The sequence below is a fragment of the Triticum aestivum genome, chromosome 2A, assembly GCF_018294505.1.
Source record: "Triticum aestivum cultivar Chinese Spring chromosome 2A, IWGSC CS RefSeq v2.1, whole genome shotgun sequence".
Taxonomy (NCBI): Eukaryota; Viridiplantae; Streptophyta; class Magnoliopsida; order Poales; family Poaceae; genus Triticum; species Triticum aestivum.
In genome coordinates, this window is record NC_057797.1 from 572858119 (window position 1) to 572885932 (window position 27814).

A 27814-nucleotide genomic window follows, 5' to 3' on the forward strand; every position below is an offset into this window, starting at 1 on the left:
TACTTCTTCCGCCTATATATCTCCATATACCCTAAAACGACCGGGGAGCACAATAGATCGGGAGTTCCGCCGCCAGAAGCCTCAGTAGCCACCGAAAGCCAATCTAGACCCGTTCCGGCACCCTGCTGGAGGAGGAATCCCTCTCTGGTGGCCATATTCATCATCCCGATGCTCTCCATGACAAGGAGGGAGTAGTTCTCCCTCGGGGCTGAGGGTATGTACCAGTAGCTATGTGTTTGATCTCTCTCTATCTCATGTTCTTGATTTGGCATGATCTTGATGTATCGCGAGCTTTGCTATTATATTTGGATCTGATGATGTTTTCTCCCCCCTCTACTCTATTGTAATGGATTGAGTTTTCTCTTTGAAGTTATCTTATCGGATTGAGTCTTTAAAGATTTGAGAACACTTGATGTATGTCTTGTCGTGCGTATCTGTGGTGACAATGGGATATCACGTGATTCACTTGATGTATGTTTTGGTGATCAACTTGCGGGTTCTGCCCATGAACCTATGCATATGGGTTGGCACACGTTTTCGTCGTGATTCTCCGGTAGAAACTTTGGGGCACTCTTTGAGGTTCTATGTGTTGGTTGAATAGATGAATCTAAGATTGTGTGATGCATATCGTATAATAATACCCACGGATACTTGAGGTGACATTGGAGTATCTAGGTGACATTAGGGTTTTGGTTGATTTGTGTCTTAAGGTGTTATTCTAGTATGAACTCTAGGGCTGTTTGTGACGCTTATAGGAATAGCCCAATGGATTGATTGGAAAGAATAACTTTGAGGTGGTTTCGTACCCTACCATAATCTCTTCGTTTGTTCTCCGCTATTAGTGACTTCGGAGTGACTCTTTGTTTCATGTTGAGGGATAGTTATATGATCCAATTGTGTTATTATTGTTGAGGGAACTTGCACTAGTGAAAGTATGAACCCTAGGCCTTGTTTACCAGCATTGCAATACCGTTTGTGCTCACTTTTATCATTAGTTACCTTGCTGTTTTTATATTTTCAGATTACAAAAACCTTTATCTACTATACATATACCACTTGTATCACCATCTCTTCGCCGAACTAGTGCACCTATACAATTTACCATTGTATTGGGTGTGTTGGGGACACAAGAGACTCTTTGTTATTTGGTTGCAGTGTTGCTTGAGAGAGACCATCTTCATCCTACGCCTCCTACGGATTGATAAACCTTAGGTCATCCACTTGAGGGAAATTTGCTACTGTCCTACAAACCTCTGCACTTGGAGGCCCAATAACGTCTACAAGAAGAAGGTTGTGTAGTAGACATCAAGCTCTTTTCTGGCGTCGTTGCCGGGGAGGTTAGCACTTGAAGGTATATCTTTAGATCTTGTAGTCGAATCTTTTTGTTTCTTGTTTTATTACTAGTTTAGTTTATAAAAGAAAACTATAAAAATGGAATGAGTTTGTCTCATACGCTTCATCTTTTTAATATCTTACGTGAGTATGATGGAAAGGAAAATTGTGCCAAGGTGTTAGAAGAAGAATGCATTAGAATGTTTGGCACTAAATATTTGAATGATGAGCATGATTGCAATGTTGTTAGTATGAATTCCTTGAATATCCATGATGCTAATGATATGCAAAGCCACAAGCTTGGGGAAGCTATGTTTGATGAAGATGATATTTTTTGTCCCCCAAGTTTTGATGAGCAAATTTATTATGATGAAAGCATGCCTCCTATCTATGATGATTATTGTGATGACATATATGCTTTAAAGAACAATGATAACCATGAAACTTGTAATCTTGATCTTAATTTTCAATCACATGATAGTTATTTTGTTGAGTTTGCTCCCACTATTATTCATGAGAAGAAATTTTCTTATGTGGAGAGTAGTAAATTTTCTATGCTTGTAGATCATGAAAAGAATGCTTTAGATTATGGTTATATTGTTGAATTAATTCATGATGCTACTGAAAATTATTATGAGGGAGGAACATATGCTTGTAGAAATTGCAATAATATCAAGTTTCCTCTCTATGTGCTTAAAGTTCTGAAGGTATGCTTGTTTTGCTTTCCTATGCTAGTTGATTATTGTTCTCATAAGTTGTTTGCTCACAAAATCCCTATGCATAGGAAGTGGGTTAGACTTAAATGTGCTAGTCATATTCTTCATGATTCTCTCTTTATGTTTCAATTCTTATCCTTTATGTGAGCATCGTTGAAATCATCATGCCTAGCTAGGGGCGTTAAATGATAGCGCTTGTTGGGAGGCAACCCAATTTTATTTTTATTACTTGCATTTTGCTCCTGTTTAGTAATAAATAATTCATCTAGCCTCTTTTATGATTGATTTTTTATGTTTTAATTAGTGTTTGTGCCAAGTAGAACCTTTGGGAAGACTTGGGGAAAGTCTTGTTGATCATGCTGTAAAAAACAGAAACTTTAGCACTCACGAGAATTGCTGCCATTTTTTATTGGAGAGTGATATTTAGTTTATTATTTTTGCAGATGATTAATAGATAAATTCCTCACGTCCATAAATTTATTTGATAATTTTATGAGTTCCATAAGTATACGTTTGATCCATATTACTACAGACTGTTCTGTTTTTGACAGATTCTGTTTTCCGTGTGTTGTTTGCTTATTTTGATGAATCTATGGCTAGTAAAATAGTTTATAAACCATAGTGAAGTTGGAATACAGTAGGTTTAACACAATATAAATAAATAATGAGTTCATTACAGTACCTTGAAGTGGTGTTTTGTTTTGTTTCGCTAACGGAGCTTACGAGTTTTCTGTTAAGTTTTGTGTTGTGAAGTTTTCAAGTTTTGGGTAAAGATTCGACGGACTATGGAATAAGGAGTGGCAAGAGCATAAGCTTGGGGATTACAAAGGCACCCCAAGGTAATATTAAAGGACAACCAAGAGCCTAAGCTTGGGGATGCCCCGGAAGGCATCCCCTCTTTCGTCTTCGTTCATCGGTAACTTTATTTGGAGCTATATTTTTATTCGCCACATGATATGTGTTTTGCTTGGAGCGTCATTTTATTTTATTTTGTTTTGCTTTCTGTTTGAATAAAATACCAAGATCTGAAATTCTTAAATGTTATAGAGTCTTCATATAGTTGCATAATTATTCGACTACTCATTGATCTTCACTTATATCTCTCGGAGTAGTTTGTTTTTGCTCTAGTGCTTCACTTATATCTTTCTAGAGCACGGTGGTGGTTTTATTTTGAAGAAATTAATGAACTCTCATGCTTCACTTATATCATTTTGAGAGTCTTCAGAACAGCATGGTAGTTTGCTTTGGTTATGAAACTAGTCCTAATATGATGGGCATCCAAGAGGGATATAATAAAAACTTTCATATAAGTGCAATGAATACTAAGAGAAGTTTGATACTTGATAATTGTTTTGAGATATGGAGATGCTAATATTAGAGTCATGCTATTTGAGTAGTTGTGAATTTTAGAAATACTTGTGTTGAAGTTTGTGATTCCCGTAGCATGCACGTATGGTGAACCGCTATGTTAAGAAGTCGGAGCATGATGTATTTATTGATTGTCCTCCTTATGAGTGGCGGTCGGGGACGAGCGATGGTATTTTCCTACCAATCTATTCCCCTAGGAGCATGCGTGTAATACTTTGTTTCGATAACTAATAGATTTTTGCAATAAGTATGTGAGTTCTTTATGACTAATGTTGAGTCCATGGATTATACGCACTCTCACCCTTCCACCATTGCTAGCCTCTCTAGTACCGCGCAACTTTCACCGGTACCATAAACCCACCATATATCTTCCTCAAAACATCCACCATACCTACCTATTATGACATTTCCATAGCCATTCTGAGATATATTGCCATGCAACTTTCCACCGTTCCGTTATTATGACACGCTTCATCATTGTCATATTGATTTGCATGATCATGTAGTTGACATCGTTTTGTGGCAAAGCCACCATTCATAATTCTTTCATACATGTCACTCATGAGTCATTGCATATCCCGGTACACCGCCGGAGGCATTCATATAGAGTCATATTTTGTCCTAAGTATCGAGTTGTAATTCTTGAGTTGTAAGTAAATAAAAGTGTGATGATCATCATTATTAGAGCATTGTCCCAGTGAGGAAAGGATGATGGAGACTATGATTCCCCCATAAGTCGGGATGAGACTCTGGACGAAAAATAAAAAAAGAAAAAAAGAGGCCATAAAAAAGAGAAAAGGCCCAAATAAAAAAATAAAAAAATGAGAGAAAAAGAGAGAAGGGGCAATGCTACTATCCTTTTACCACACTTGTGCTTCAAAGTAGCACCATGATCTTCATGATAGAGAGTCTCCTATGTTGTCACTTTCATATACTAGTGGGAATCTTTCATTATAGAACTTGGCTTGTATATTCCAATGATGGGCTTCCTCAAAATGCCCTAGGTCTTCGTGAGCAAGCGAGTTGGATGCACACCCACTAGTTTCTTTTATTGAGCTTTCATACATTTATAGCTCTAGTGCATCCGTTGCATGGCAATCCCTACTCACTCACATTGATATATATTGATGGGCATCTCCATAGCCCGTTGATACGCCTAGTTGATGTGGGACTATCTTCTCCTTTTCGTCTTCTCTCCACAACCACCATTCTATTCCACCTATAGTGCTATGTCCATGGCTCACGCTCATGTATTGCGTGAAGATTGAAAAAGTTTGAGAACATAAAAAGTATGAAACAATTGCTTGGCTTGTCATCGGGGTTGTGCATGATTTAAATATTTTGTGTGGTGAAGATGGAGCATAGCCAGACTATATGATTTTGTAGGGATAGCTTTCTTTGGCCATGTTATTTTGAGAAGACATAATTGCTTTGTTAGTAAGAAGTATTATTATTTTTATGTCAATATGAACTTTTATCTTGAATCTTATGGATCTGAATATTCTTGCCACAATAAAGAGAACTACATGGATAAATATGTTAGGTAGCATTCCACATCAAAAATTCTGTTTTTATCATTTACCTACTCGAGGACGAGCAGGAATTAAGCTTGGGGATGCTGATACATCTCCAATGTATCTATAATTTTTGATTGTTCCATGCTATTATATTATCAACTTTGGATGTTTATGGGCTTTATTATGCACTTTTATATTATTTTTGGGACTAACCTATTAACCCAGAGCCCAGTGTCAGTTTCTGTTTTTTCCTTGTTTTACAGTATCGCAGAAAAGGAAAATCAAATGGAGTCCAATTGACCTGAAACTTCACGGGACTTATTTTTGGAACGGAAGCAACCGGGAGACTTGGAGTCCATGTCAGGGAAGCTTCGAGGAAGCCACGAGGTAGGAGGCGCACCCACCCCCCTGGGCGCGCCCTCCACCCTCGTGGGCCCCTTGTGCCCCCCTGACGTACTTCTTCCACCTATATATCTCCATATACCCTAAAACGATCGGGGAGCACAATAGATCAGGAGTTCCGTCGCCAGAAGCCTCCGTAGCCACCGAAAGTCAATCTAGACCTGTTCTGGCACCCTGCCAGAGGGAGAATCCCTCTCCGGTGGCCATCTTCATCATCCCGGTGCTCTCCATGATGAGGAGGGAGTAGTTCTCCCTCGGGGCTGAGGGTATGTACCAGTAGCTATGTGTTTGATCTCTCTCTCTCTCGTGTTCTTGATTTGGCACGATCTTGATGTATCGCGAGCTTTGCTATTGTATTTGGATCCTATGATGTTTTCTCCCCCCTCTACTCTCTTGTAATGGATTGAGTTTTCCCTTTGAAGTTATCTTATCGGATTGAGTCTTTAAAGATTTGAGAACACTTGATGTATGTCTTGTCGTGCGTATCTGTGATGACAATGGGATATCACATGATTCACTTGATGTATGTTTTGGTGATCAACTTGTGGGTTCCTCCAATGAACCTATGCATAGGGGTTGGTACACGTTTTCGTCGTGATTCTCCGGTAGAAACTTTGGGGCACTCTTTGAGGTTCTATGTGTTGGTTGAATAGATGAATCTGAGATTGTGTGATGCATACCGTATAATCATACCCACGGATACTTGAGGTGACATTGGAGTATCTAGGTGACATTAGGGTTTTGGTTGATTTGTGTCTTAAGGTGTTATTCTAGTACGAACTCTAGGGCTGTCTGTGACGCTTATAGGAATAGCCCAACGGATTGATTGGAAAGAATAACTTTGAGGTGGTTTCGTACCCTACCATAATCTCTTCGTCTGTTCTCCGCTATTAGTGACTTTGGAGTGACTCTTTGTTGCATGTTGAGGGATAGTTATATGATCCAATTATGTTATTATTGTTTAGGGAACTTGCACTAGCGAAAGTATGAACCTTGGGCCTTGTTTACCAGCATTGCAATACCGTTTGTGCTCATTTTTATCATTAGTTACCTTGCTGTTTTTATATTTTCAGATTACAAAAACCTTTATCTACTATCCATATACCACTTGTATCACCATCTCTTCGCCGAACTAGTGCACCTATACAATTTATCATTGTATTGGGTGTGTTGGGGACACAAGAGACTCTTTGTTATTTGGTTGCAGGGTTGCTTGAGAGAGACCATCTTCATCCTACGCCTCCTATGGATTGATAAACCTTAGGCCATCCACTTGAGGGAAATTTGCTACTGTCCTACAAACCTCTGCACTTGGAGGCCCAACGACGTCTACAAGAAGAAGGTTGTGTAGTAGACATCAGTCATCTTGGATATACAAGTGCTCTTCCTTGCAAAGCTAACCCATGTAGGAAGATGAACTCAAATTCCAAGTGGTGCTCCCAACTCTTGATGAGCTACATCAACCTTGAGCAACCCACACAAGTCCAACTACATGATCAAGATCAACACCACCACCCAAGGTATGTTATTCCATCTTAGAGAAGCTTTACTCCAAGTCATGGGTCAAAGCAACTCAACAAGATGTGAATACATCAAGATGCTTAAACGAAAAATGGTAACCCCATTTTGAGCTTAAACGATGAGTATGACCTATGATCAAGTGTCCTCACTTGACTCCTAAGTCAATATACTCTAACATAGGTGACTTTGTCACCGCCCAATTCTAGATGAAGTTCTCTGGTGTTTCCTTGAGTTTTTGCAAACTTCATCTATGTTTTCTTTTCCTTGTTTTGTTCTGCATTCCCTGCATCCAAATCATTGCAAATTTTTCAGCTAATTCCTTGCAAATCCTTGTGAGATCTAAATTGCCTAGTGAGCTGAGGTGGCAAGTGTTTTCTCTGTGATGGACTCGGTCACACCGATTTGTTTCCTTCGATCCAACCAAATTCTTTCAGGGCCACCAAAGTACACAACTCGGTGCCACCGATCTCACTACAAGAAAGACAGCTTGCCACTTGATTCCTGCACTCTTTTTGCTCCAGCTCCACTCAATGATTCTTGTCCTCTATCAGCATCATATTCGACTTGCTGCTTTGCTTTGTGACTCAAGGACCAAACCCAGTTGTAATAACAATCCAGAAGAGCCCTTCTTGGAAATTGATGTCAAAAGGGGAGAGAGAGATCACATCAAAGCTTAAGAGAGAGATCACACCAAAGCTTAAGAGAGAGATCACATCAAAGCTTAAGCTTAATCATTTCTATAGGGGGGAGAATACTCAGGGAGAGTGTAAGAAACCCCAGATGCTTGGTGTTCAAGAGGAGAGAAGTCACATGTCTTTAAGAGGGGAAAGACATGTTCATATTTGATTATTTGCATTAGCTCTATTTCTCTGTGTTGCTCTGATTTTCTGTTCCCTATCTTCTCCCAATATCCCATGCAAGATTCAGGGGGAGCAAGACATCTAAGGGAAGGAAATCCTTGAATTCATTGCACATCTTTACCTTTGGGGACATGTCTATATCCAATAGAGTACTCAGTACTCACTCTCTACATGTCATCCCAGTCTTGGTACTCTTCTGGTTTCTTTTGTTTGCTCTGGCTAGTAGGTGTATCTATGTTATCTAACCTTGTTTACTCAGGCTCATTCCTTCCTAAGCCAACTCAAGACCACAAGGTAAGTATATGCATCACAGTCATCTGTATGAGGATTTCTTGCTGATGTACATATTGTTTGCAAGAAGGAATCATGAGCATGAAGGTACATTTCCCATATTCACATCATTTGCTCTGATGCATATAGCCAAGATACATGTAACACATTTCTTACTCTATCATGCTTATGCATTCACATGCTCCTATATATTCCATATTTACATGATTGCATACATGTAGGGGGAGCCTATGCATGTTACATGTTTTTCCAAAGCTTTACTTGTTATTCTCTATATCTTTATCTAAAGCTTTGATGTATGTTGTCATCAATTACCAAAAAGGGGGAGATTGAAAGCACAAGTGCTCCCTGGGTGATTTTGGTAATTAATGCCAACATATCTCTTGTTGTAGTAATGCTTCTACCTAGTATGTTTCAGATAAGTTCAACAATGGAGTGGCATGGACTAGAGGATGTGGAACCCCTTCAAGATGCTGAGGACAAAGGATTGGCTCAAGCTCAAAGCTCATTACTCTACATTTTATTTTAGTGATCCAAGATCACATTGAGTCCATAGGAAAGCCAATACTATTAAGAGGGGATGAGGTGTTGCTTAATGGCTTGCTTGCTCAAAGTGCTTAGTGATATGCTCCAAAACTCTCAACTACTTTCTCACATCCACATATGTTCCAAACCAAAAGTCAAACTCGGCCCCACCGAAACTTTCTATCCGGCGCCACCAAGTTCAGTTGACATAGCCACTGCCAGAAACCCTAATCAATTCGGTCTCACCGATGGGATCTCGGTCTCACCGAGATGGGCTTGCAAACTCTCTATTGCCTATTGCAATAATTTCGGTCCCACCAAGACATGCAATCGGTCCCACCGAGTTTGCTTGGCCAACTCTCTGTTTTGCTTATTACCCAAATCGGTCCCACCGAGTTTGTGTAATCGGTCAAACTAAGATGAGGCTTTACCCTAATCCTAGCACATCATTCCCACCGAGTTGATCATGTCGGTCCCACTGAAAACCCTAACAGTCACATTTTGAACTAAATCGGTCTGACCGAGTTTCATGATTCGACCCCACCGAGTTTGGTGATTTGTGTGTAACGGTTAGATTTTGTGTGGAGGCTATTTATACCCCTCCACCCACTCTTCATTCGTGAAGAGAACCATCAGAACATGCCTACACTTCCAACGTACATTTTCTGAGAGAGAACCACCTACACTTGTGTTGAGGTCAAGATATTCCACTCCAACCACATAAATCTTGATCTCTAGCCTTCCCCAAGTTGCTTTCCACTCAAATCATCTTTCCACCAAATCCAAATCCTGTGAGAGAGAGTTGAGTGTTGGGGATACTATCATTTGAAGCACAAGAGCAAGGAGTTCATCATCAACACACCATTTGTTACCTCTTGGAGAGTGGTGTCTCCTAGATTGGTTAGGTGTCACTTGGGAGCCTCCGTCAAGATTATGGAGTTGAACCAAGGAGTTTGTAAGTGCAAGGAGATCGCCTACTTTGTGAAGATCTACCCGAGTGAGGCAAGTCCTTCGTGGGCGACGGCCATGGTGGGATAGACAAGGTTGCTTCTTCGTGGACCCTTCGTGGGTGGAGCCCTCCGTGGACTCGCGCAACCGTTACCCTTCGTCGGTTGAAGTCTCCATCAACGTGGATGTATGATAGCACCACCTATCGAAACCACGCCAAAAATCTCTGTGTCTCCAACTGCGTTTGCACACTCCAATCCCATCCCTTTACATTCTTGCAACTTGCATGCTTTACTTTCTGCTGCTCATATACTCTTGTCATGCTTTCTTGATATGTATTGTGAATGTTTAAACTTGTGCCAAAACTCTACTTAAACCTAAAGAAGTTAAAAATTGTAACTTTTCTTAGTTAAAGTGTATTCACCCCCCCCCCTCTAGACACCTCTTCTCGATCCTTTCAATCTCATCCAACTCCTCACTGACCAGCGAGCCTATGAAGGAATTACTCACTCCCGGTGGGGAGCATCATGGAATTGGCGATGGAGAAGGGTTGGTGATGACGAAGAACGAAGATCCCCCTCTTCGGAGCCCCAAACGGACTCCTGATCTGGCCTCCCGATGAAGAACAGGAGGTGACGGCAGCTCCGTCTCGTGGATCGTGATAATTCTTTCTCCCCGGCTTTTTTCTGGAAAAATAGGATTTTATAGGGTTGGTTTCAGGGTCTACAGGGCCACCAGGTGGGTCAACCCACCTGGGCGCGCCTGGTGAGGGGGCGCGCCCTAGTGGGTTGTGCCCACCCAAGTGCCCCCCTTTGGTAGGTCTTGGCTCCAGAAATTCTTATATATTATATAAAAATTCCTCGCAAAGTTTTGTTCCATTCCGAGAACTCTTATTTTTGCACAAAAACAACACCATGGTAGTTCTGCTGAAAACAGCTTCAGTCCGGGGTTAGTTTCATTCAAATCATGCAAATTAGATTCCAAAACAAGAGGAAAAACTTCAGGAAAAGTAGATACGTTGGAGAGGTATCAGATCCCATCTCAGATTTCATGGCCTCAAGCCATTTTGCGGAATCTGGGCTCATCATCGCTTCCTCATAGTTCGTAGGTTCGTCATGGTCTAGTAGCATGACTTCCAGAACAGGGTTACCGTACCACTCTGGTGCGGAACGTACTCTGGTTGACCTATAATGTTCGGTAGTAACTTGATCTGAAGTTTCATGATCATCATCATTAACTTGCTCACTGATTGGTGTAGGCATCACTGGAACTGATTTCTGTGATAAACTACTTTCCAATTCGGGAGAAGGTACAATTAACTCATCAAGTTCTACTTTCCTACCACTCACTTCTTTTGAGAGAAACTCCTACTCTAGAAAGGATCCATTCTTAGCAAAAAATATCTTGCCTTTGAATCTGTGATAGAAGGTGTAACCAACACTTTCCTTTGGGTATCCTATGAAGACGCATTTCTCCGATTTGGGTTCGAGCTTATCAGGTTGAAGCTTTTTTTACATAAGCATCGTAGCCCCAAACTTTAAGAAACGATAGCTTATGTTTCTTGCCAAACCATAGTTCAAACGGTGTCGTCTCAATGGATTTAGATGGTGCCCTATTTAACATGAATGCAGCTGTATCTATGCATAACCCCAAAAGGATAGTGGTAAATCTGTGAGAGACATCATTGATCACGCCATCTCTAATAAAGTGCGGTTATGATGTTCGAACACACCATTACACTGTGGTGTTCAAGGTGGCGTGAGTTACGAAACTATTCCACATTGTTTCAAATAAAGACCAAACTCGTAACTCAAATATCCGCCTCTGCAGTCAGATCATAGAAACTTTATTTTCTTGTTACGATGATTTTCCACTTCACTCTGAAATTCTTTAAACTTTTCAAATGTTTCAGACTTTTGTTTCATTAAGTAGATATACCCATATCTGCTCAAATCATTTGTGAAGGTCAGAAAATAATGATACCCGCTGCGAGCCTCAACACTCATCGGACCGCATACATCGGTATGTATTATTTCCAATAAGTCAGTGGCTCGCTCCATAGTTGTGGAGAACGGATTCTTAGCCATCTTGCCCATGAGGTATGGTTCGCAAGCATCAAGTGAGTCATAATCAAGTGATTCCAAAAGCTCATCAGCATGGATGTTCTTCATGCACTTTACACCAATATGACCTAAACGGCAGTGCCACAAATAAATTGCACTATCATTATTAACCTTGCATCTTTTGGCTTTAATATTATGAATATGTGTATCACTACTATCGAGATTCAACAAAAAAGACCACTCATCAAGGGTGCATGACCATAAAAGATATTACTCATATAAATAGAACAACCATTATTCTCTGATTTAAATGAATAACTGTCTCGCATTAAACAAGATGCAGATATAATGTTCATGCTCAACACTGGCACCAAATAACAATTATTTAGGTCTAAAACTAATCCCGATGGTAGATGTAGAGGTAGCGTGCCGACGGTGATCACATCGACTTTGGAACCATTTCCCATGCGCACCATCACCTCGTCCTTAGCCAATCTTCGTTTAATCCGTAGCCCCTGTTTCGAGTTGCAAATATGAGCAACAGAACCAGTATCAAATACCCAGGTGCTACTACGAGCATTAGTAAGGTACACATCAATAACATGTATATCAAATATACCTTTCACTTTTTGCCATCCTTCTTATCCGCCAAATACTTGGGGCAGTTCTGCTTCCAGTGACCAGTCACTTTGTAGTAGAAGCACCCAGTCTCTGGCTTAGGTCTAGACTTGGGATTCTTCCCTTGAGCAGCAACTGGCTTGTTGTTCTTCTTGAATTTCCCCTTCTTCCCTTTGCCCTTTTTATTGAAACTAGTGGTCTTGTTAACCATCAACACTTGATGCTCCTTCTTGATTTCTACCCCCACAGCCTTTAGCATCGCGAAGAGCTCGGGAATCGCTTTCGTCATTCCTTGCATATTATAGTTCATCACGAAGTTCTAGTAACTTGGTGGTAGTGACTAGAGAACTCTATCAATCACTATCTTATCTGGAAGATTAACTCCCACTTGATTCAAGCGATTGTAGTACTCAGACATTCCGAGCACATGCTCACTGGTTGAGCTATTCTCCTCCATCTTGTAGGAAAAGTACTTGTCAGAGGTCTCATACCTCTTGACTCGGGCATGAGTCTGAAATACCAATTTCAGCTCTTGGAACATCTTATATGCTATGTGGTGTCCAAAACATTTTTGAAGTCCCGGTTCTAAGCCGTAAAGCATGGCGCACTAAACTATCAAGTAGTCATCATACCGATCTTGCCAAACGTTCATAACGTCTGCATCTGCTCTTGCAGTAGGTCCGTCACCTAGCGATGCATCAAGGACATAATTCTTCTGTGCAACAATGAGGATAATCCTCAGATCATGGACCCAGTCCGCATCATTGCTACTATCATGTTTCAACTTAGCTTTCTCTAGGAACGCATTAAAATTCAAAGGAACGGTAGCACGGGACATTGATCTACAGCAACATAGACATGCAAATACTATCGGATACTAAGTTCATGATAAATTAAAGTTCAATTAATCATATTACTTAAGAACTCCCACTTAGATAAACATCTCTCTAGTCATCTAAATGATCACGTGATCCATATCAACTAAACCATGTCCGATCATCACGTGAGATGGAGTAGTTTTCAATGGTGAACATCACTATGTTGATCATATCTACTATATGATTCACGTTCGACCTTTCCGTCTCAGTGTTCCGAGGTCATGTCTGCATATGCTAGGCTCGTCAAGTTTAACCCGAGTATTCTACACGTGCAAAACTGGCTTGCACCCGTTGTATGTGAACGTAGAGCTTATCACACTCGATCATCACATGGTGTTTCGGCACAACGAACTGTAGCAACGGTGCATATTCAGGGAGAACACTTGTACTTTAAAATTTAGTGAGGGATCATCTTATAATGCTACCGTCGTACTAAGCAAAATAAGATGCATAAAAGATAAACATCACATGCAATCAAAATATGTTATATGATACGACCATCATCATCTTGTACCTTTGATCTCCATCTCCAAAGCACCGTCATGATCTCCATCGTCACCGTCTTGACACCTTGATCTCCATCGTAGCATCGTTGTCGTCTCACCAACTATTGCTTCTACGACTATCGCTACCGCTTAGTGATAAAGTAAAGCAATTACATGGCGATTGCATTTCATACAAATAAAGCGACAACCATAAGGCTCCTGCTAGTAGCCGATAACTTTTACAAAACATGATCATCTCATACAACAATTTATATCTCATCACGTCTTGACCATATCACATCACAACATGCCCTGCAAAAACAAGTTAGACGTCCTCTACTTTGTTGTTGCAAGTTTTACGTGGCTGCTACGGGCTTCTAGTAAGAACCGTTCTTACCTACGCATCAAAACCACAACAATTTTTTGTCAAGTGTGCTGTTTTAACCTTCAACAAGGACTGGCCGTAGTCAAACTCGATTCAACTAAAGTTGGAGAAACAGACACCCGCCAGCCACCTATGTGCGAAGCACATCGGTAGAACCAGTCCATGAACGCGGTCATGTAATGTCGGTCCGGGCCGCTTCATCCAACAATACCGTCGAATCAAAGTAAGACGTTGGTGGTAAGCAGTATGACTATTATTGCCCAAAACTCTTTGTGGTCTACTCGTGCATTAACATCTACGCATAGACCTGGCTCGGATGCCACTATTGGGGAATGTAGTCATTCAAAAAAAAATCCTACGATCACGCAAGATCTAACTAGGAGATGCATAGCAACGATATGGGAGAGTGTGTCCACGTACCCTCGTAAACCGAAAGCGGAAGCGTTTAGTAACGCAGTTGATGTAGTCGAACGTCTTCATGATCCAACAGATCCAAGTACCGAACATATGGCAACTCCGTGTTCAGCACATGTTCAGCACGATGACGTCCCTCGAGCTCTTGATCCAGTTGAGGATGAGGGAGAGTTCCGTCAGCACGACGGCGTGGAGATGGTGATGATGAAGTTACCTCCGCAGGGCTTCACCTAAGTACTATGACAATATGACCGAGGTGTTGAACTGCGGAGGGGGGCACCGCACACGGCTAAGAGATTGTCTGTTGTGCTTTGGGGTGCCACCTGCTCACGTATATAAAGGAGGGGGGAGGAGGAGGCCGGCCAAGGGGGGCGCGTGCCATAGGGGCAGTCCAACTAGGATTCCCAATCCTAGTTGGACTCCCCTTCCTTTTCCAAGAGGGGGAGAGAGGGAGAAGGAAAGAGGGGGGCGGCGCCCCCTCCCTAGTCCAATTTGGACTTGCCATGGGGGGGAGCGGCCACTCCTTGCGGCCCTTCTCTCCTTTCCACTAAAGCCCATGAAGGCCCAATACTTCCCCGGGGGGTTCCGGTAACCTCCCGATACTCCAAAAAATACCTGAATCACTTTGGAACCATTCTGGTGTCCGGATATAACCTTCCAATATATTGATCTTTACCTCTCGACCATTTCGAGACTCCTCGTCATATCCGTGGTCTCATCCGGGACGCCGAACAAACTTTGGTCATCAAATCACATAACTCATAATACAAATCGTCATCGAATGTTAAGCGTGGGGACCCTACGGGTTCGAGAACTATGTAGCCATGACCGAGACACATCTCCGGTCAATAACCAATAGCGGAACCTGGATGCTCATATTGGCTCCTACATATTCTACAAAGATCTTTATTGGTCAAACCGCATAACAACATACGTTATTCTCTTTGTCATCGGTATGTTACTTGCCCGAGATTCGATCATCTGTATCATCAACCTAGTTCAATATCGTTACCAGCAAGTCTCTTTACTCGTTCCGTAATACATCATCCCACAACTAACTCATTAGTCACATTGCTTGCAAGGCTTATAGTGATGTGCATTACCGAGAGGGCCCAGAGATACCTCTCCGATACTCGGAGTGACAAATCCTAATCTGAATCTATGTCAACCCAACAAATACCTTCAGAGATACCTGTAGAGCATCTTTATAATCACCCAGTTACATTGTGACGTTTGATAGCACACAAGGTATTCCTCCAGAATCCGGGAGTTTCATAATCTCATAGTCAAAGGAATATGTATAAGTCATGAAGAAAGCAATAGCAATAAAACTTAACAATCATTATGCTAAGCTAACGGATGGGTCTTGGCCATCACATCATTCTCCTAATGATGTGATCTCGTTCATTAGATGACAACACATGTCTATGGTTAGGAAACTTAACCATCTTTGATTAACGAACTAGTCTAGTAGAGGCTTACTAGGGACACTATGTTTTGTCTATGTATCCACACATGTATCAAGTTTCCGGTTAATACAATTCTAGCATGGATAATAAACATTTATCATGATATAAGTAAATATAAATAATATCTTTATTATTGCCTCTAGGGCATATTTCCTTCACTACCCACATGTTAGATGTTGTTACATATTTTTATAAGAACCTTTTGCATTTGAACCTAAACCTGGTATTCATTTGGGATTTATTTTTTGGGATGCTAATGATCTTGTTGCAAAGACTCTTCTCTCAGGAAGAGATTAAGGAGGCTATTATGAGCTCTTATTCCCATGGTGCCCCTGGAGTTGATGGGTTTCCTTTTCTTTTTGTTAGACCTTTTGGGACTTGATCAAACTAGATTTCATGGCTCTTGTGACAGATTTTGAGAATGGTACTTTGGATGTTTACAGTCTTAACTTTGCTATCATTACCCTGATTCTTAGAAAACTAACTCCTAAAGAGATCAAGAAATTGTGTCCTATTATTCTTAGTAATTGTGTGTTTGTGTTATTAAGATTTTCACCAAAGTTATGAGTATGAGGGTTTACCCTATTTGTGATAGGCTTATTTTTCAAAACTAAACTACTTTAATTAAAGGGAAGTTAATTCTTGAGAGCATAGATATGGATCATGAGGTTATCCATGAGATTCATAGAACTGATTCAAATAACTTATTTTTTGTAGATGACAATAACTTGGTTTTAAAGTAAGACTATGAGAAATCATATGGTAGAGTGAGTTGGGAATTCCTTATGGTAATGCTCTCTTCTAGAGGCTTTGGAAGTAAATGGATTGGGTGAATTTGTAATGCCTTAATTCGAAGTTCTTTCTGTCTTAGAATTAATGATACTGATGGTACATATCTTGTGAGCTAAGGGTTTGATGCAAGGAGACCTTCTTTCTCCTTTACTTTTTAACTTAGTGGATGAAGTCATTTCTAAGATGCTTTCTAAAGTTGTTCATCATAATTTATTTTAGTCTACTTCCTCATGTTATTCCTGGTGGATTGGTTAGTTTGTAATATGCATATGGCACTATTCTCTTCCTAGATGTTTCTATTGAACATGCTATAAATTTGAAATGGATGTTATCTTGTGTTGGGAAATTGTCTCAAATGAAAATTAACTGTCATAAAAGAGACTTACATACTCTTGGTGTGGAGGATGACCTTGCCAATTCCTTTGCCCAAATTTTCTATTGTCAAAAATTGTACCTTTTTCTTTAAGTATATGGGTGTTGCACTGCATTTCAAAAAATGAGATGGGAGGATATTCAACCTGTGATTGATAGGATCATTAAGAAAAACTCGGGTTGGCTTCGTAGAAACCTGTCTTAAAGAGGGAAATTCACTTTCCTTACTATTGTATTACCAGTATTCCATCTTACCTCATGTCCATGATTAAATTTCCTAAGTGGTCCATTGAAGCTATTACTTCCAAATGTCTCATTTCTTTTGGGGCGACATGGGAGATGAGCATAAGTAACATATGTCAAAATGGGGGCTTGTGTTCCGGAAAAAGAAATTTGGTGGTTCCTAATCTTAGGTATATTAATATGGTTTTACTTGCTTCTTGGAGTAAAAGATACTTTGATCATTTCCTAGTGATTGGAAGAGATTACTAAATATAACACTGTTCTATAGGCTAAACCTCGGTCGTGTTCTCCTTTTTGGAAAAGAATAACTTGGGACTTCTCAGGTGCCTGGCCTTTTTATCGTTGGAAGGTCGGTAATGGCTAGAATGTTGCCTTCTGGCATAATGTTTGGTTTGGTGATTGCTCTCTTAAGACTAAATTCTAGGATTTTTTGTGATTTTTCACAAGATGACGCGAATGTGCAGGTTTGGGATCATTCTGATTTGAAATTAACCTTTAGGAGATGTGTAAATGAGCAATTATTTTCTAGTTGGGAGGATCATGTATCCATTATGAAAAGTGTTGTTTTATTTGATGAAAATGATGTTCATGTTTGGTTGCTTGAATAGTCTGGTTTTCTTTCTCATTAAGTCTTTCTACAAGTTGATCAACTTTGGAGGAATGTCCCACAATTTGAACGATTGTATTTAGAAGATTAAGGGTCAATTCTTTTGGGGCTTATGGGTGGCTGCCAAAATATGTTGCCCCCTACACAGCTTATTCTGCGAGCCCAATTTTTTTTAGGTTGGGCTATCAAAATAAAAAGATTGGGCTGCCAACATAAACTGGGTAGGGGGAATCTTATTTTGGCATGCCACCCATAAGGCCCAAAAGAGCTCGCCCTAAAATTCTTCCCCGCGATCATGTTTTCATGTGTCTTATTCCCAATAATAAAAGTTTGACTAGGGATAACCCTGTTAAGCAATGCCATGTGGCCGATCCAACGTGTGTCTTTTGCAACAAAGAAGAGAGTATCAAACATTTGTCCTTTGATTGCATTGTGGCACTTAACACCTAGAAAATTGTAGTTGAAATACTTGATATACAACTTTTTTGCTCTTTTGGAGATTTAGCTATTTACGGAAAGAAAGAGAAGAATGATGTAGCAATTCACTTGGCGAAAGTGTTACTCTAATCTCGAGCACAAATGCTCCCACTTGGTCATTTCTAATTCTTGTGGAGCTTATGGTTGTTACGTGATTAATTTGTTTTTTCAGGGAGTCTGGAATGTATCCTGGGTATGTTGGGAGCTTTGGTGCATCAGTAGAAGCTGCTCTGCGCAAATGCTCGATCGTCATCGAGGGGAGCTCCTTAGGATTGCTTTGAGATTATCTGCTCTGGTTGTTTCAGTAGGATGTTTTGCAGATTGTAGTCTTCGCCGAGGGGATGGGGGCATTCTTTTGTATTCCCTCCGGTCCTTTTTAGTTCGCATATGAAGTCAAACCTCGTAAACTTTGATCAAGTTTATAGAAAAAAGTACCAAGATTTAGAATGTGAAATCAATAACATTAGATGCGTCATGACTTTACTTTTTATATTGTATAAATTTTGGATTGTAGATGTTAATACTTTTTCATATAAATATGGTCAAACTTTACAAAGTTTGATTTCAGACAATCCTTATATGGAGAGTAAAAGAAACGAGAAGGTATCATGGTTGGTCTAGCGAAATGAAACAAATTGGCTAGCCAATGCGAGTTCATTCAAAAATAAAGTTGCAAACTAATGTTCTGAAAGACCGCATGAACCCAACATGGAAGCTTCGTAGTGCTGATTATTAAGGCAAACAGAGGAGTAAACCAAACACCCTAAATCGTAACGATAACTGGAGGAATCAAAACGTACTTGGAGCAGGAAGATGAAAAGGAAAAATGGTAGCAAGAAGTAAGGGTGATTGTTTCCACCGTATACTTATCGAACATTAATAACCAATTTTAATCTAATTAGCCCTCTAACCGATCCTCCTCCTTTTATTATCTATATCTACATCCGGTGCCCCAGCGGCAGCCTGCTCATCATCGTCTGCGGATACGCCGCCGCCGCCGCCGCGCCGCCCCCAGCGCCAGCCCCAGCCCCGGCGGCTTCGTCCTTCACCTCGCCCTTGGGCACCCTGAATCCCGCCGCCGTCTCCATGGCCTGCCTCTGCCTGAACACCGAGTGCAGCGACGGGGACAGCATGGGGAGCTTCAGCCCCTCCACGGCGCCGAGCCCCGACGGCATCGGCAGGCTCGGCAGCGACGCGTGGCCGCCGCCGAGCGAGTACGGGTAGTTGCTCATCGGCCCCAGCGGGTCCCTCGGCGGCAGGCCGAAGGGCGCGCCACAGCCGCCCAGCCTCATCAGGCCGTCCTGCACCGACGGCGGCTCCGCCCTGCGCGCGTGGGACAGCTGCGACGCCCCCGTGCCGCCCGACGCCGCCGAGCTCCCGTGGCCGCCGTTCCTCGCGGCCGGGACCTCGTGGTTGTGCTTGCCCTCGTACGTGGTGATCACGGACTTGAGGTCGTGCGACGCGCGCTCCACGTGCTTCCGCACCGAGCACCCCGGGTGCGTGCACTTGTAGTAGCTCCTGCAATGCAAGCAGGTACGATCCATGAGAGTCTACCATGCCTACATACATTGCTCCTAAGGAAAGTTAATTCATGCTTCAGACGTACCTTGGATTCGGGTTGCCCTTGACGACCTTCTGCCCGTACTTGCGCCAGCGATAGCCGTCGTCCAGGATGTCCACCTCGCTGGTCGTCTGGATCACGACCCGAGGCTCGCGGACAGCTCTGGACGCAGTGCTCATGTCAATGGCGCACGACTCCAGCTTCCTGAAACATTCGTCCACCCAAAATGAGCACACACATTTTTTATTTCTTTGATGAAACGAATATATGGTGAGGGCGTGAAGAGATGAGATTGTATAACCTTCTCTTGGACTCCAGTTCATCGCCCTCGGTGGTGTCGGCAGCGCCCTGCCCCTGGGACATGCTGCCATGGGCCACCCTATCATCCCCGTCCACCTCGTCAGACACGGCAGACGTGACATCCACGCCGCCCTCCGGGGACTCGAACCGGGCGGCGCCGTCATGGACCTGCATCGAAGCCGACGAGTCACAGAGCTCGCCGGGCACCGAGGGGGACGACGTGGCCTCCAGCCCGTCGCCGCGCCAGTCCTGGACAGCCACGCCCGCGTGCCACAGCGACCTCGCCTCCGCGTTCGGCTGCGAGCCACCAGCATTGCCGTAGCCGTTGTTGTTGTTGTCCGCGGGCGCGTCCATCTGCGCGTCATTGAACGGGTGAACCTGCGCGCCGCCGGCAGGTCGGCGGCCCTGGGCGGCGGGCCTGGGGTGGTTGTGCGTGCCCTTGTAGATGATCTCCGTGACGTGGCCCTCGTGCGACCGCTCCACCTTCTTCTTCACCTGGCAGCTGGGGTGCGTGCACTTGTAGTAGCTCCGCGGGTACTCGCTGTGCTTCACCTGCTTCTGCCCGTACTTCCTCCAGCTGTACCCGTCCTCGGCCGGCGCTGCTGTGGCCACCGCAGCAGGGTAGTCTCCCTTCGCCGCCTCGCTGTCCGCCGCCGTTACCGGTGGGCCGTCGTTGTTGTCGCCACCTGCCGTGGTCCTGTCAGCTGCGAGACGGTTGCGCTTGTTATTGCAGTCATGGTAGCTGCACTTCATCAGGTCTTGCCCGTTGTTGAACTGCGCTTGGTTCAGATGGCCTGGCGGAATGGCGCCTCGTGTCGTTGTCTGAATGTTGGTTTCTGTCTTGACAGGAACATCTCTGCTTGGTGCTGATGGGTGCTGACTGTTGGGTAGAGATCCCTGAAGGCAAAGGAACAGGTGTGTCACAAAAGGAAAGAGGAATTCAAAGGGTTTATTCAAATTTTTATGATCATAATAGCAATTTCATATGATCAGCCACAGCCGGCAAAAATGAGCAAGTAGAGAGAAAACATGGTAATAAACAGTAAGCAACAAAAGCACCTATTTGAGAGCCTTAAACTGTCATTCACTGCGTTTAAAAAAAATGTAAACTGTACTCTGCTAATTTATCTAGTTTTTACCATGAACCTGGTTGGCAGTATTTACAAAGGTGTCTTTTACACTAACTCCATTAAATACCAACAATAATGGTAAACAGGCTTACCAGCCACCTTGCTTTAACTAGTCGTACGAAACGCTGTTTTAATAGAAAAAAATACAGTGCCCCAAACCTAGTATTATTGAATATTACAAAATAAAGTTACAAAATACGCTGTTTACAATAAAGTTACAAAATACGCTGTTTTAAAAAACTACATTCTCTGTATGCACAAAGTCCAGTTGATAAAATTGACAATTCATGCATACACTGAAAAATGGTCAACTTACCCAGCTCCATGGTCACAAAAGGTAAACATTTCAAATGCGGGTATGCGAATGAGGATAAGAAGAAAAACTCAATGAATCACATCAGTCATTCGTGGTTGTTACATGTGGAACAATATGGTCAGCACAAAACTACTTCCATCATAGCAAAGGAGCATAATGCTATTACTTGTTTTTTTTTTTCAGTGCAAGGAACAAGACTATATACAGTTTCACATAACTGCTCACCTTCTTTCCTTCAGCAGTGTACTGTGATGATTTTAGGTCCAAAGGCTTGAAAGAAAATGCACCGGGACGATCTTCAATTGAGGGAGGTTCAAGCCTAGTATTATTGTTGTTATTGGTGTCACCAAGCATGAGTAACTTCCCCGTGGTTGGCGAGGACTGGCCCTGAATCACAGCATTAGAAAACATTCAGGTACTAGCTTCAGTATCAGGGTGTCTGTTTAATTGAAATTGCATACTCATGAGTTCTTTCATACATGAAAAGGAACAGAAATATACAAACTTCCATTTGCTTTTATTTTGGCAACGGTAATAAAATCTCCTCAGAGTTTGTCAAGAAAGGAAAATCTCCTCGGGTATATATAGGTGGGCTATTTGGTGGCAATGACAAAGTTAAACTTTCATGGACTTGCAGAAATTTCCAAAGTTCAGTAAAGCAAAGCATACTTAACCTCCCAATCTAGCATAGTAAACTTTCATGTACTTACAGAAATGTGAAAAGTTCAGTAAAGCAAATGCGGAAAGTTCAGTAAATCAAGTATACTTAACCTGCCAATCTAGCATCGCACTGACAAAACCAATAACAATTCCTACAGTCTGAAGCTGGAGAAAATCACAACTATGGAAATTTAAACACAATGCATACCATGGCATTGGAGAGGAACACGGGCGATTCCAGCAGCGACGCCGGGCTGAGGCCGGGCGGGATGGTCAGGTAAGGCGACTGGGCTCCTGAATATTCGCTGCCAGGCATGCTGAGCTTGGCGACGCTGAACCCAGCTCTGGCCTGCATCCGCTCGGAGAGGCTGCTGCTGGAGCTGGACCTCTGGCCGAAGTGCGGCGTCGCCGGCTTCCCTTCCTCCTGAGGCGAGCCCACGGCCACCGACAGGCCGTGCCTCTCGAACCCGGCCCCCTCGGAGCCGTCGTTGCCGCCGTCGCAGTCCTCCACCAGGGGGTCCGCGGGGAACGGGTCGGTGAGGAAGCTCGGCAGCATGCTGCAGTCTGCCCCTGGGCTCTGGTCCTTCCACTCCACGGCTAGGTGGGTGTGGCCGTCCATCTCAGGATGGAACCTGCATTCACAGAGGAGAGCCAAGCAACATCATGCAAAGCGCATTCGGTGGTAAACAAAATTCAGTAAAGACAGAAGGGCAGAAACAACATCAACGACAAGAACAGAGAAAAGGAGCCAACGGATGTGATGTAGCTTCTTGGTCTCACACAAATCTTTGGCTCAAAACACCAAAAGGATCAAGAATTGGCTTCGAGTTGCAAAAACAAGACGATCTTATCGAGCAGAAAGCTGATTCTCCAAAACTGAAAGCATGTCCATGCCCCCGGGTAAACGACAGCCCGTATAACATCAAAAGGTTAGGTTGATGCGACCGGCACAGTCATCCACAAAGAAGTTGAATGTACTACCGGAAAAGGAGCCGAAAATAAAAGGTGGGGAGCGGCTGCTCCATCTTATTCACTCCAAGAACAGCAAAGGAAGAGGCCATGGACCCCTCAACGCAACAGCGTGCTGATTCGAGGCTCGGAGCTCGAGGCGCATGACAACAGGGAACAACTTTTTCTCCTAAAGCCCTTCAAAATTGCTCCAAGAACGAACTTTGGCGGAGATGGTGAAGAATGTTTTTGATAAAAGATATAGGAGGGCTGGGATCGTCACTTTTGAGCCAAACATCGTAAGTACCACGATAAAAAAGGTTGCTTCTTTGATTCCAATCGTCTGCGGGATGGGGAAATGGAGGATCGTTCATCTTGCGAGCTGGAGGAACCAAACCAAACCAGAGATAAAAAAGGAGAAGACAGACATTCAAATCAAACTTTTCCTCCACATGTCAATCGGCGAGGAATTTACGCCTATTTTTGAAAAACGGGGCGGATAAGGCAAGTGAAATTTAAACAAAATTGGATCAGAAACAACACGCATTACGCAGAGAAAGAAAAATCCAACGAAGCCACAGTTTAAAACAAAACACAACTTTTAAGGCGCATTTCGACAACCCCAAACTCTGATTTATTTTCAAGGAAGGGAATCAAAACATGACATCAGAATGATAGGATCTTGTTTGTTTACAGAAGAAATTCGAATCACAAAGAACACATACCAAAGCGCAGGGAGGAAGAACGGAATCTCCTCGCAAGAACGGAATGCGGGATATCCCACAGAGAGAGATTTGACCAAGGAACATTGGACAGAAACGGGAGACGAACCTTGTCGAGATTACGGAGAAATGCGAATCGCAGGAGCCCCCAATGGCGATGCCCCCTCTCCCTGCCGGCGATGGCTCAGTCCACCAATGGCCAAGACCAGCCGCAGAGGGAACAAGGCACAAGGATCAGAGACAAATGATGAGCTGCAGCCGCAGGGAGTCAGGAAGAGAAGGTTCCTCCTGCCATTATTACTCGGCTCCCCTCTCCCCCATTCTTTTATCCTGAGGAGAGAAGAAGAAACAGAAAACAGAGGAGAGAGAGAGGAGGAGGGGCGGTTTGACCAAGAAGGTGGGAGATGTGCGGAGGGATTCGTTGGAACCCGAGGAGGGATGACGGTGAGAGGAGAGAGAAACATGGATGGCATTGATGGCATGCTCGCCGTTCATCTCTCTCCTGCGAACTGCAGCTTTTCTCTTTCTCTTTTTTAGAGAGAGAGAGAGATGGAATTGCTCTTTTCCTCTGTTTTTTGTCTGCATTTTTCTTTCTTGCTGAATTCACTGTGGTTGTTTCTTTATCTCGGAGGTTCGGGTGTTTTCTGCTATTTTTTTGGGTAATTACCGTGCAGTCGGCACACCTTTATTGTTCAGATGATTGCGCGCTTAACGGGCATTAAAATTTCAGGGGATTTTAGTGAAGGAAACGGCACCTTCATGTGTGAACTCTTTATCACATTATTAGAGTATTTTAAAATGTGTGTAAAATGTCACCTTCCAAAAACAAATCAGCCTAAAAAACCTGGGCACATAGGAGAGCGAAGTTACTAAGGACGGGCTCGTTGGAGGACTTTTTCTTCGAATGATTAAAAAATTATATTTCTAAGTTTCAAAAATATAAAAATAAATCTTTGAAAACTTTTACATATTCGTGACTGATCTGTAAGATTTCATTCAAAAATATTATGATTTGCAAGCTGCACAAAAGAAACAAAATCTCGGCCCAACAACAAAAAATGGCCCATTTTCATGTACGTATTTGTGTGTTTTTTGGTCTATGCCATGTATAAAAGTATATTATTCTGGAAATTTCCATGAACATGCTATATATGTATTTGGGAGTGTACATTTTTATTTATTGTTAGTGATGTGGAAATATGTTTGGTTAGCTCGGCCTAGTAGCACACACATACCATTGTAACGGTTTGCAACCTGGTTCAACTTTGATTCCGCCGAATCCTAGCCGTAAACAAGTCACGTTACCGGACATGCTCGAACCCTCCAACATCTTTCCCCGTATAGTAGCAGCGGCGAGGGCCACGTCCCACTTATGGTCCGGGCCCAGTGGGGGCCGAGAAGACATAGGAGAGCATCCGTAGATGCGCAGATGGGCGGAGGGAGGCGTGTCGTGGCTGGCCGGGATGCCGGGGCAGTGGCCGGCGGTGTAGTCGGTGCCGGCGGAGCGGCCAGAGGTGCCTCGCAGTCCTAGCTCCATGACCGGCTAGAGAAAGCTAGACTTGTTGTAGGTCTGGTGGGGGCGTCCGGCAGCGGCCGATGGCGTCGAGGAAGGAGAGGGGACCACCATTTCCCTTCCCTTGTCTCCTCTCTTTCCTCTCTTTCATTTTCTGCAACCGGCGGCCAAATTCATTTAGCGGAATGAACCAAACAAAATAGATAATCATCTGTTACCTCCGTAATCACATGTTGATTTAGTTCCCTTATCATTTGCATTGCCCCTCTAAAAAACAAACACCTCCTTTAACTACGTTGGCTTGGGTTTAATTATGTTATGTCAGCGTCTTTTTTATATATCGTGTTGGGTTTTTGTCATAAACAATATTTGTTCTGAGACGAGGGTGGATTTGTTTGGTGCATGGTTGTGATGTCTTTACATGTTTCGTCATCAATGTTAGCTTGTGGTGGTTGTGTGAGCCTCTTGGGAGAACCTATTTCACGCTTAAAATCTGAAATTGTTGTTATAACACTCAATAGGTTGGCCCATGAAACTATCGCTCTCTCAGCTCGGCTCCCTGCTTCACTTGCTCATTTAGCCTTTTTATGCTCGCTACACTTCTAGGTGAGAGAAAAACTAGGTATCTTTTGTATTTGATTTTTTTTGTTAAATCAAAAAATGTTCATGGATTGTTTTTAAATGCAAATTTAAAAACCATGGTTTTGAAAAAATAATCTTCACTAATTTTAAATATATTCAAGGATTTTCAAAATGTGTGTGATTTTAGAAAAGGTTCTCATATTTTAAAATGGTCACAAAACTTAAAAATTGTTCATAAACTTTAAAAGTATTCATGCATTTTAAAAATATTCCTAAATTTTAAAAAATGTCAGCAGATTTTAAAGAGTGATTACGCGTTTTGAAATGTTCGTATTAATATTCATGAATTAAAATGTGAAAAAAAAAGGAACAACAAAACCCAAAACTCTGACCCATGGACACACGCCCTCACGGGCAGGGCCATAGCAAGCCCACAATCCTCGAAGAACCAAGCACACCTAAAAACCCAATTGCCATGAGTCTTATTGTGTCTTCGACATTTGATTCTCTCAAGTACTCTGGTTCAAACACCATTACTTCCAAGCATGTGCGCGCACACATCCGGAGATACTCATCTTACTGATATGCGGCCATGTCATGCGCAAGCTGTTGGGGAACGTAGCATAAATTCAAAATTTTCCTACGTGTCACCAAGATCAATCTATGGAGAGACCAGCAACGAGGGGAAGGAGAGTGCATCAACATACCCTTGTAGATCGCTAAGCGGAAACGTTCAAGTGAACGGGGTTGATGGAGTCGTACTCGTCGTGATCCAAATCACCGATGACCAAGTGCCGAACGGACGGCACCTCCGCGTTCAACACACGTACAGCCCGGTGACGTCTCCCATGCCTTGATCCAGCAAGGAGAGAGGAAGAGGTTGAGGAAGACTCCATCCAGCAGCAGCACAACGGCGTGGTGGTGATGGAGGAGCGTGGCAATCCTGCAGGGCTTCGCCAAGCACCGCGAGATATGAGGAGAAAGAGAGGGAGGGCTGCACCAACAGGCAGAGATCAGATCGCGTGTTATGGGTAGCCCCAGGCCTCACTATATATAGGGGAGAGGGAGGAGGGTGCGCCCCCTCTAGGGTTCCCACCCCTAGGGGGGGCGGCAGCCCTAGATGGGAAAGGGGAGGTGGCCAAGAGGGGGAGAGAGGGGGCGCCCCCTAGGGTGGGCCTTAGGCCCATCTAAGCCTAGGGTTTCCCCTCTCTCCTCCTTTGCTGCGCCTTGGGCCTTGTGGGAGGCGCACCAGCCCACTTAGGGGCTGGTCCCTCACCACCCTTGGCCCATGCAAGCCTCCGGGGCATGTGGCCCCACTTGGTGGACCCCCGGGACCCTCCCGGTGGTCCCGATACGTTACCGATAAACCCCGAAACTCTTCCGGTGACCAAAACAGGACTTCCCATATATAAATCTTTACCTCCGGACCATTCCGGAACTCCTCGCGACGTCCAGGATCTCATCCGGGACTCCGAACAACATTCGGTAACCACATACAAACTTCCTTTATAACCCTAGCGTCATCGAACCTTAAGTGTGTAGACCCTACGGGTTCGAGAGACAAGCAGACATGACCGAGACGTTCTCCGGTCAATAACCAACAGCGGGATCTGGATACCCATGTTGGCTCCCACATGCTCCACGATGATCTCATCGGATGAACCACGATGTCAAGGACTTAATCAATCCCGTATACAATTCCCTTTGTCTAGCGGTATTGTACTTGCCCGAGATTCGATCGTCGGTATCCCTATACCTTGTTCAATCTCGTTACCGGCAAGTCTCTTTACTCGTTCCGT

At 43.2% G+C, this 27814-nt stretch overlaps 1 protein-coding gene and 1 long non-coding RNA gene across 2 annotated transcripts; one reads left to right on the forward strand and one right to left on the reverse strand.

Moving 5' to 3' along the window:
* Positions 1-18983: 18983 nt before the first annotated feature.
* On the reverse strand, positions 18984-24414 carry LOC123189498 (probable WRKY transcription factor 34). Its single transcript, XM_044601928.1, has 6 exons — positions 24030-24414; positions 22459-22882; positions 21816-21977; positions 20146-21041; positions 19890-20048; positions 18984-19801 (listed from the first exon to the last, which is right to left on the reverse strand). Exons 2-6 carry the CDS (start codon positions 22867-22869, stop codon positions 19222-19224), a joined length of 2208 nt encoding a protein of 735 aa, XP_044457863.1. The 5' UTR covers positions 22870-22882; positions 24030-24414; the 3' UTR covers positions 18984-19221.
* LOC123189500 (uncharacterized) lies at positions 21783-23908 on the forward strand. The gene is made up of 2 exons (XR_006495868.1): positions 21783-22005; positions 22409-23908. It is a non-coding gene; the product is annotated as an uncharacterized lncRNA (long non-coding RNA).
* Positions 24415-27814: the final 3400 nt, after the last annotated feature.